The sequence below is a fragment of the Canis aureus genome, chromosome X (assembly GCF_053574225.1).
Source record: "Canis aureus isolate CA01 chromosome X, VMU_Caureus_v.1.0, whole genome shotgun sequence".
NCBI classification, from domain to species: domain Eukaryota; kingdom Metazoa; phylum Chordata; class Mammalia; order Carnivora; family Canidae; genus Canis; species Canis aureus.
The window spans coordinates 22,259,697-22,270,731 of NC_135649.1; the positions used below are offsets into that span (position 1 = coordinate 22,259,697).

At 42.3% G+C, this 11,035-nt stretch overlaps 1 protein-coding gene across 3 annotated transcripts in view; it reads left to right on the forward strand.

Moving 5' to 3' along the window:
- LOC144307964 (fibrous sheath-interacting protein 2-like) overlaps positions 1-3,133 on the forward strand; it is a 75,218-nt gene extending 72,085 nt beyond the window's left edge. For all 3 annotated transcript variants that reach the window (XM_077888071.1, XM_077888073.1, XM_077888072.1), the window contains 2 exons: positions 95-161; positions 2,923-3,133. In XM_077888071.1, coding sequence (XP_077744197.1) covers positions 95-161; positions 2,923-3,065 — 210 coding nt within the window. In that variant the 3' untranslated portion in view covers positions 3,066-3,133. The remainder of the gene's footprint in view (positions 1-94; positions 162-2,922) is intronic.
- Positions 3,134-11,035: the final 7,902 nt, after the last annotated feature.

Consider the following 11,035-nt stretch of genomic DNA (forward strand, 5'->3'; position numbering starts at 1 on the left):
TGCTTTGTGCTTTAGGGGTTTCTAGATATTTCTGGTGTTCATTGTCCAACAAAGGACAGAGACTTAAGTTAGTACTTCACCTCTGTCTTGGCAGTTTATCACCCTCTATCAACGTGAAAGTGCTCTGGCCAGCCTGTGTCCTTCAAGTGATGGCACTTCAGGTACAACATATTTATGATTTTATAATAAAACTATCAATTATGTCATTCTAAATATATTCACTCCCCCTGCAGTGAGTGGCTCTTGCCTTGCACCCTTACCCACCACCAATATGGGGTTAAAATAATATTACTTACTATGTATATAGTATTGCGATTTGCAAGTTGTTATGCGGCTCTCTGAGCTGAACCTCACAGCAAAAGGGTGGCAGTTCCTGGCAGTAACCTTTATCAAGTATTGGCTATGTACCAGGCATTCTGCTAAGTGATTTTCTCACATCCACCCTGTGAAGCATCATGCCCATCATATTGATGAGGAAAGAGAGTCACTGACCAATAACTTCCCATACTGTGCTCCCTCTACAAGTCCTCAAGGAGAGAAAATGGAAGCAAGTGACCTGCCTGACATTGCAAAGCCAGCAAGTTGTAGAACCAGGGCTCTAACCTCACAGGTCCTGTAGCTTTTATCCTACATTCTTCCTGCCAGCCAGGGGCTACATCTCAGAATGGGTAGTGACCAAGGACAGCCTGTAGCGTTTGGTGGCAAGTAGGAAATATCCCATCTAGGTTTCAACTGTCTATCCAATCCAATAGTAAAGTCACATTCTTCTGTACCTTTAGTATGACAGGGACACGTCCCCCCAGCCCCTGCATTCTGCACATTACAGGAACTCACTGGCAGCAGCTATGACTTCAAATGACACATTTTTGCTTTGATAGGGCTTTTGGAGGAAGAAAGACACAAATGCCAACCTGGTGCTTAAAATAGTAAAAAAAAAAAAAAAAAAAAGCCCACAGAGGAGAATTGATTAGAAATTACAGGGATGCCTGTTTATGAAAACCCACAAGAAAAAGAGGACTTTTAGGCCAACACATGCCCATTACAGCTTACAGTGTTTGTTTTTTTTTGTTTTTGGTATTTTGTTGTTTACAAATATTGTTGTATTGGGAACCTAAATCAATTCATAGCATGAAGTGTCATTCTATAGCACTTGGCATGCATCATGGCAATTTCAGTTTGGACATAAACACATCTCTCTCTTCATAGGAATAGTGCCAACCATGTGAGCCCCACTATACTGCCCACAAGCTATTTAAAGCAGCATCATGGTATCTTGCAAGACAGTTGGTCTCACCACGCTGGCTTCGTTTTGATATAATACCTAACTCCTACTTCCAACACACAGTGAATTTCATGCCCACTGATTGATTTCCCTTTTCAGCAGTTTTGCTTTGAAAGGAGGAGTAATTGTTAGTCAAAGGGTTCACTGTGCCCCTAGGGATGAGCTTTGTGTCCACTGTTATTCTAGCCAGTGCCAGTCTTGAACAATATGCAGCACCTACCAGGGCAATGTCCCAACGTGGTGTTTAGTGCCAGCTTGCATCAGGATCACCTAGGAGATTTATTAGCAATGCAGAATCCTGACCCCTCCCCAGAACTGCCCAGTCAGTATTTCTGGGAAATGGGAGCCAGGCATCTGCATTCCTAAGATCTTCAAATTGCAAAAACAAAGCTTCATTTTTCCTCTCCCATGAGATTTTCAGAATATGGCCTGTAGCACATGGCTCAATCCTATAACTAAAAGTCTTAGTCTTGCTTTTTCAGACTGTACATCTCTCCATTTGAGCCTTTGTCTTTGCCTATGCAGATTTTTACTTTTTCCATATTAATTTCTAGGTTGTCCTTATTTTGTCAACTACTAGCACATTCCAGTACTGCATCATTATTTTGAAAAGCTAAACTTTCCCCCTTATTTGTGAGTGAATTTGCTATCTCCTACCTTACTTTTAATTATAGATTCTTGAGATTCCCAAGGTTATATTGCGGAGATTAAAAGCTAGATAACTGCAAAAGCTAGAGGAGAACTTTGTCATTTACTAGAAACAAGAAAATATGTGCTTTATTACCCTGTGTCTTTTCATGACATTCTACTGTGATGCATCAGCAACATGGATAAATGTTCATTTCTGTCCTTACAGATACAGTAACCATTCTGTTAACATAAACTATGATAGGATTTGCACAAAACCAGTGGTGCAGAAAAAATGGTTCCAAATGGAGACTCATTGGCCACACAAGTCCTTTATAGCTCACACAGCAAACAGATCATTTGGTGTCAGTCAACTGAAAATTCACCCAAAGCAAGTGAGAAATGATAACCTTTTTTAATGCACTGCTGCTTTTACCTGGACATTCTGAAATGGATGCCCACACTGTTGAGAATTGGAAGTTACCTTTCCATCTGGAATTAGCTCCTCAGGCTGTTTTGGATAGTTATTGGATGGCATGGGGGAGAAGGTACTGCTAAGCCTGGCTCAAGAAGCATCAGAGTGCAGGGAGTACAGAGATGTACATCAGAGCCTGGGCTCTAATGCCAATTTGCCACCTGCCCACCTCATCTGAAGTCACTAAGGTCATCTAAGAATGTCTTAGAATTGACATTATCTTATGAGTGTCTCTGGTTTCCTTCCCAAGGGTGTCAGAAGGAGCAAATGAAGAGTCTTTGTGTTATCATGATGAGCACTGAGTAATGTATAGAATTGTTGAATCACTATAGTGTACACCTGAAACTAATATGACACTGTTTACTACAATGGAATGAAAATGAAAAACTTAAAAAAAGACTCTTTGTGAAAGCACTGTAAAACTCAGAAGTTATTATATAAATGCTTCTTTCTGAATCCTAAATCATCAACCCCTAGCCTGACAGCCTTAATCGGAAGCCCAATAAAAGACCAGACTTCTTTTTTGGTTTGTTCACAGATGCTGATAAGCCCAGTACTTCCAAACAGGGGTCTGAAATGATGAAGAAGGGATCATCAGCTCTGTCCAAAGTGTTTTCAAGATCTAATGCCAATGTTTTGAAATCTTCCTCACCCTTACCCCCTCAACAGGACAGAAGCTGAGGCTGCTACACCTAACATCGATAAGGGTGCTGACCTTCCTCAAAAAATAAATGGTTTTTGAAACATGACATTGTGTCCTACACACTCATTCTTATAAGTACTTTTAAATTCTTATAAATAAATAAGAGCAAAGAACATACAAAAAGGCAGCTAGAGAGAAGAAAAGTTTGACAAATGTTTCTGATAGGCATTTTGGCACAAAAAAGAGGGAGTGCCTCCCATTGAGATACATCTGCCAGGCAGTGTGGGATTCAGTCTGCTCCTGAGGGCACTGAAGCCTTGCTTGGAAGGTAAGACTTACTTAAAAGCAAAAGTATAACACCAGTAAGAAGAGTGAGTCATCATATATTTTGTGTACTCTAGGAGTTCAAAGAAGGGACTCATGGGTGTGAGCTAGAATGGTCAGTATGAGTTTCCTGGAAGAACTGCAATCGAGGCAATCCTCAAAGGACAGGTAGGATTGGGTAGGTCTAGAAAGCACCGGGAAGGCTTTTGCCTCTGGTTTCAGAGCTGCATACAATGCCGCTATGCCTGAATGATCTAATTCAGTGCTGTCCAATGGAATCTTCTCTCTCTCTCTCTCTCTCTCTCTCTCTCTCTCCCCCCCCCCCTCTGGGCACATTTTCTTTCCAGTACAGTAGCCACTAGCCCCACATGCCTATTTAGTCATTAGTATGATTGAAGAACTGAATTTTTCATCTTATTTCCATTTAAATAGCCATTTAGAGTGAAGCACCTGGGTGGCTCAGGGGTTGAGTGTCTGTCCTTGGCTCGGGTCACGATCCCCGGGTTCTGGAATCGAGTCCTGTATCGGGCTCCCCACAGGGAGTCTGCTTCTCCCTCTGCCTATGTCTCTGCCTCTCTCTGTGTGTCTCTCATGAATAAATAAAATCTTTTTAAAAATAAATATCCATTTGGAGCTAGTGGCTCCTTTACTGGATAGTGCCAGCCTAGTCAGCACATGGCCTTAGGCAGTAGCATGTTCAGATTAGGTTGAAGAATTCCCTAAGGGGATCCCTGGATGGCTCAGCGGTTTAGTGCCTGCTTTCATCCCAGGATCAAGTCCCACATCAGGCTCCCTGCATGGAGTCTGCTTCTCCCTCTGCCTGTGTCTCTGCGCCCCCACCTCTGTGTCTCTCATGAATAAATAAATAAATAAATAAAATCTTTTTTAAAAATTCCCTGAAAGTCATTTCCAGAGTCTATCCCCCAAACACCTACGGCAGTGCAAATATCTGACTCCTCAGAGGGGATTTGAAGCCTCCAGGCATCCTCTTGGCCCCTTCAAAAGACACATAAACTACCAATGTGGCCAGAGGGACCTCATGCTTTCCAGTCACATCTCTGTTCCTGCACTTGCCAGAACTCCACTGATGGAGAAAGGACAGGCCCCCTCTAGAACCACCAAAGTCAAGGAATCACAAGAGCATATCAGGACCTGTACCTTCCAACTGGCCTCAAACAGTGCTTGGCTAGAAACTGCTTCCATGAGACAGAAACACCACTCTAGCCTCCCTCCATCCTCAGTAAACAGGAAGATGATCCCAACTAGTCATTCCATACCTCAGTTTTATCCAAAAAGTTAGGTCAAAGGAATGTCAAGGCCTTATCCAAAACTCCCTGGGGAAATATTTCTAGGCAAGTAAATTTCCCTTATGCTGTACCTATAGGCCATAAATGTTAACCCAACTTTTGCAAATAAATGGCAGGCAGTTCTGCCCAAATATCACGTATCCCCAAGTTTGGCTGCCTTCATCTGTTTACTCATTCCTGCCCTTAGATACTGAAATTCATCATATGCAGCAGCCTAAGTTTTAAAGTCATTTTTGGGCAGCCCAGGTTGCTCAGCAGTTTACCACTGCCTTTTGCTCTGGTTGTAATCCTGGAGACCCAGGATCGAGTCCCACATCAGGCTCCCTGCATGGAGCCTACTTCTCCCTCTGCCTGTGTCTCTACCTCTCTCTCGCGTGCTCTGTGTCTCTCATGAATAAATAAATAAAATATTTTTTAAAAAGTCATTTTTAATGGCTTGCAATGATGACAAATCCTGATCTTACGTATGGATTTGTCTTTATTAATAAATAATATAAATCCAGTTTGGAAGTCAAAAGTACAAATGGTATGGTGAAAAGTAAGCCTCTTCACTTCTGCTCTTCTAGCTGCTACCTGGTTCTCCTCTCCAGAAGCCATCTGTTTTACCAGTGGATCTAGTGCTCTTCTTGAGATATATACTATATGAATAACAAGTATATAATGTATAGCTTTAGAAGGAAGTCTAATTGAATATCCTCCCTCCTAAAGGCAGAAAACAGAGAGAGAGGAAGAGATGGGAGGAGGTGAGAAAGGAAGAAGATAGAGAATGCAAACATGCTATTGGACAGATACTATTTCCTTGAGCCACTGATTTGGTCTGTTTCTATGGTTGCATTTGTGACTTCAAATAAAGTCAGCCCTCCCTTTAAACAATGCTTTTTGTCAAATGAACTAAATGTCAAAAGGTGAATGAATACTACAATGGGAAGAAAGATGCCTATCATAGTGGTTCAAAGCCTGCTGGCCAAAATACACTAAGCATGTTTGAGCTGGTAGCTACAGTCCTTAGAGATGGAACCATGTAAATGTAAAGAAATAAATGAAAGTACTAAAAGTAAAAATGCACAGCTTCACTTGCAATGAAAGAAAATGCAAATTAGAATAACCTGAAGGCACCACAATAAACATTCCAGAGAAGAGAAAAGGAATAAAATAATAAAATCCAGTGCTGTCCAGAATGCAAGGGAAAAATTCTATTTGAGCTCTACATTGCTGATGGTTCCACAAATTTGATCTTTCTAAAAAGCAATCTAACAATAAGTAAGACAAGTGATGGTTCTGTTTGTACTTTTGGATCTGGTAACTCCCCTTTGGGGAATGTAGTCCAAGGGGATAATACAAAAGGAAAAATTTAAAAAGCACTCTATATAAAAATGTTCAGCTGCCTTCTGCCCAGGGCGTGATCCTGGAGACCCGGGATCAAGTCCCACGTTGGGCTCCCTGCATGGAGCCTGCTTCTCCCTCTGCCTGTGTCTCTGCCTCTCTCTCTCTCTCTCTCGAACAAATAAAATCTTTATAAAAAAAGTTCATAACAGTACTATTAATTATGATGAAAAATTAAAACAATCCAAGCAGGGGGAACTGGTACAGTGTATTAACAAGAAAGAATGCTATACAGACACTGAAAATTACAAGGATAGTGACAAAATTAAATAGAAATGTACATTGGAAATAAACAAAACCAGCTTGCAAAATAAGATGTGTGCTCTGACAACACCCACAAAGTATACTTTCTGATTTGTTAATCATATGGCATACTAACAAAAAAAAAAAAATCCAAAGAAGTTAGGGATTTAATAATCATCAAGGTTTTTGGCTGTTGTTAGCTACTTGCTAATAAATGCCCTTCTCTTAAAGAAACATCATCATGATCATCATCAACATCACTTCTTAAGCCACTTGTAACCCTATCCTAAGCTGAATGGAATGATAGCTAATACCTCAGTTTCTCATGAGGCACGAGAAAAAGGAAAACATCAGTTCAGACTTTTTAAAATGGCTTCTTTAAAGAGGCTAGTTCATCTCCAATCATCCTCAAAGTACTCTTCTAAACCCTAAGCTGGCAAAAGGTAGTCACATTTTTTTTTTATTTATGATAGTCACACAGAGAGAGAGAGAGAGAGGCAGAGACACAGGCAGAGGGAGAAGCAGGCTCCATGCACCGGGAGCCCGACGTGGGATTCGATCCTGGGTCTCCAGGATCGCGCCCTGGGCCAAAGGCAGGCGCCAAACCGCTGCGCCACCCAGGGATCCCCAGTAGTCACATTTTTTATTGAAGTTCATTGTAGAGAGTATATTGGCCTCAAATTAAATATACAATCATGGGCAGCCCGGGTGGCCCAGCGGTTTAGCGCCGTCTTCAGCCCAGGGCCTGATCCTGGAGACCTGAGATCGAGTCCCATGTCGGGCTCCCTGCCTGAAGCTTACTTCTCCTTCTGCCTGTGTCTCTGCCTCTCTCTCTCTTTCTCTGTGTCGCTAATAAATAAATAAATAAATAAATAAATAAATAAATAAATAAATAATCTTTAAAAATAAATATACAATCACAACAACCATATATCTGCATAATATGCATACACTTCATTTTTTAAACAAATCTTTTCCACATATACTTTAGAGTAACTTATTAACATATATCATACGGTTTTGCCCCTTTATAGGACCTGGCACATTATTTCAGTATTTTTAATGATTTATCTAGGGAACAATGTATCTTTGATGGTCATAATTTATAGAATACCAAATGCTTATCATAAATGTAATTGTTATTTCCTACTGAAAAATATGACCTGCTCTTATCTATTTTATGACGCAGTTTCCAGTAACACTTGTAGAAATCAGGAGCCACTTATTTAGTAAAGGAAGAACGCTAGGTTAAATCCTTCTAGTGCAAATAATCACACCCCAAATTATGTCTTCTAAGTTTACATTTTCAGATAAAATAAAAGACATCAGGAAACGCTTAACTTTATTCTTTAGTCCTAACAGCACAGCAAGGAACACTTTACACTTCACTAGAATCCCACTTAGACAATAACCAGGTTATTCCTTTCCAAGAGCTTTGAAACATGTTTACAGAAGGGATGTCCTCTACCAGATAAGGATTATTTCCAATTTAGGATTCAATGAATCCATAAACTGCCAAGATAGATACTTATTAGGTTCATGCTCCAATGGGTTAAAGGAAGCAAAAATGGACAGACAGACAGACTAGGGTGTTAGGACACCACGAAAGAAATCCTGATACAGCAAGAACTGACAAACATCATATGGTCTCATTCATTTGGGGAATATAAAAAATAGTGAAAGGGAATAAAGGGGAAAGGAGAGAAAATGAGTGGGAAATATCAGTGAGGGTGACAGAACACGAGAGACTCCTAACTGGGAAACAAACAAGGGGTAGTGGAAAGGGAGGTGGGCGGGGGGTTGGGGAATGTAGTCCAAGGGGCTGACGGGCACCGAGGGGGGCACTTGACAGGATGAGCACTGGGTGTTATGCTATATGTTGGCAAATCGAACTCCAATAAAAAAAATACAAAAAATGAAAAACATTCTTTTTTTAAAAAAAGATTTTATTTATTTATTCATGAGAGACACAAAGAGAGAGGCAGAGATACAGGCTCCATGCAGGGAGCCCGACATGGGACTGGATCCCAGGTCTCCAGGATCAGGCCCTGGGCTAAAGGTGGCGCAAAACCGCTGACCCATCCAGGCTGCCCCATGAAAAGCATTCTTTTAAAAAAAAATAATTTCTTTTATTGGTGTTCAATTTGCCAACATACAGAATAACACCCAGTGCTCATCCCGTCAAGTGCCCCCCTCAGTGCCCGTCACCCATTCACCCCCACCCCCCGCCCTCCTCCCCTTCCACCACCCCTAGTTCGTTTCCCAGAGTTTGGAGTCTTTATGTCATGAAAAGCATCCTTAATGAGCACTTCATTCAATGTGGTTGTTTAGCCTTAAGATCACTGGAAATTTTTCTACCAGTGAATTCCAACTATCTTCTGCGAAGTGAATCCACAAAAGAAACAAGTAAACATTCACCATTCCCAAAGATCTGCTAACACCAGTTGCTAGCTGGTTGTTTCAGGCCTGGCCCAGTGCAGGGTGAATATGCACCTCTCAGATTTCTGACTCCAGGGAGCACAAGTAATGAACAGTCACAGCTGCTGAGCTCTGAAATCCAATGCTGCTGCAGCTGAAATCCATTATCCCTGCATTTTCACCAAGGCCAAACTTCCCACAGGCTGCTTGTCGTCAATGACTGAATGTGGCAGGGATATTAAGACTGGCCATTCCTGTGAGACACAGGACTTCCTTAACAGGTGACACTAAGGGGGGCACTTGACGGGATGAGCACTGGGCGTTATACTATATGTTGGCAAATTGAACTCCAATAAAAAGTATTACTCAGCCATTAGAAATGACAAATATCCACCATTTGCTTCAATGTAGATGGAACTGGAGGGTATTATGCTGAGTGAAGTAAGTCAATTGGAGAAGGACAAACATTATATGATTTCATTCATACGGGGAATATAAAATTAGTGAAAGGGAATAAAGGGGAAAGGAGAGAAAATGAGTGGGAAATATCAGAAAGGGAGACAGAACATGAGAGACTCCTAACTCTGGGAAATGAACAAGGGGTGGTGGAAAGGGAGGTGGGCAGGGGGTTGGGGTGACTGGGTGACAGGCACTGAGGGGGGCACTTGACGGGATGAGCACTGGGTTGGCATATCGAACTCCAATAAAAAAATATATACAAAAAATATATACACAAAAAATAAGAAAACAGGTGACTTGGAGTCAGAGATGCTGCCAGGGAGGAACTCCAACCTCACAAAGGATAGCAAGGACTAGACCTGTCACTACTTCACAGGTGTAGAAAGTAGTGAGACTTAGTGGGTCAGAACAAGACAACTTATTACAGCACAGAAAACAGCATCAGCAGGAGTTATCGGCGTAGTTTTGCCAGTTGCCCTGTTCCAAGTCCCACAGACAATGTAATGGGCTCAGGTGGATGCCACCAATGCAGTGGGTTGCATGGCAGCTGAGGAGCCCAGGGTCAAGGGTCCGGGACTTTGAGAAATGAGCAACAAACCAGCACCCCTCCCCTAGGAAGCAAACAGTAGTCCCACTGTGGTCCCCTTGTTCTACAGAAATGGCTCTGTATTAGGAGACTGGTAAGCCTTGCTTTAAAAACCCTCACCAAGAATGTACAAGGATGCTCACGACCCACAGTGGATGCCTCTCCCAACAGACCCATTTGCTTTGCCAGAATGTTTCTAGAACTGTACCAGATAGTCCAAGATCTTTCCTACTCACCCCTCCTTCATTCCCTCTCTCCTCCACAGGATTTAGGCCTGCATAGAGTACTGTCGGGCAGTTCTGTCCGCCACCCATTTTCCATCAAGGGTGCTTTCCCTAGTAAGTCTCTAATATGCCTAATCCTACCTTGGCATCTGCTTTTCAGAGAACCCAAACTGGCACAAGTGGTGCCACTGATGGTCCAAGAAAACAGGCTGTGATAAGATGGGGTTCCGGGACAGCATCAGTCATTGCCTGGTGAACAGAATAGACACTGTCCTCATGGCGGTGTGGAGTAGAGAGAATCCCAGGCACAAGAGGGCAGCCCAACTGCTAAAGATTTCTCTGGAAGTAACCTGGGAAAACTGGGAGAATGATCTTGCAGATGTAGGGATTCAGATTTTTTAAATATATGAGAAGAATAAGGCCTACAAAGACAGTAGAGATGTCTGGACACTTATGTTGTACTGACACCCTGCAGCAGGGTAATGGAAATGGTTGACAGTTAATAAGTAGCTAAAGACGAAGTGTGAGAGCCAGAGGGCTTCTGTGGAGCTTACAAAGTCCTCTTCTGCAGTGGAGGAGCAGATAAAGGGAGAGAATAATGGAGTGGCAGAACTCAAGGCAGATGAAATACTCAATACTTAATGTGTGGCAAGTCTGCTTTGCCCAAGTCAGGGCCACATGACTCCATGTGGTTGGAAAATCCTGGGACCCTGACACATGGAGCGAGAACATCTGGCCAGATATTCCTCAGGGTGTTGGCTCTGCAGACATCCCCACTCAGACTTCAGTTTGCAGAGAGGGCTCTTCCCTAATAACAGTATTTCCTCTGTGCCGGAAGATGCTGCAGAACCTAACTCCCCCTAGAAGGCAACTTGTGTTCCCCTCTAAGAGGCTGTGTCCAGCCCCTCTTCTGGTTACTAAACTGCTAATTAGGATTAAATCCCAGCATAACCTGGCCACATTAGTCCTGAGTCTAATTAAGAGAAGAAAGTCTACACCAAAGAACTGCAAGAATTAGCTGATGGATACTGACAGGAATCAAGGAAGCCCTGGGGTTAGATTTC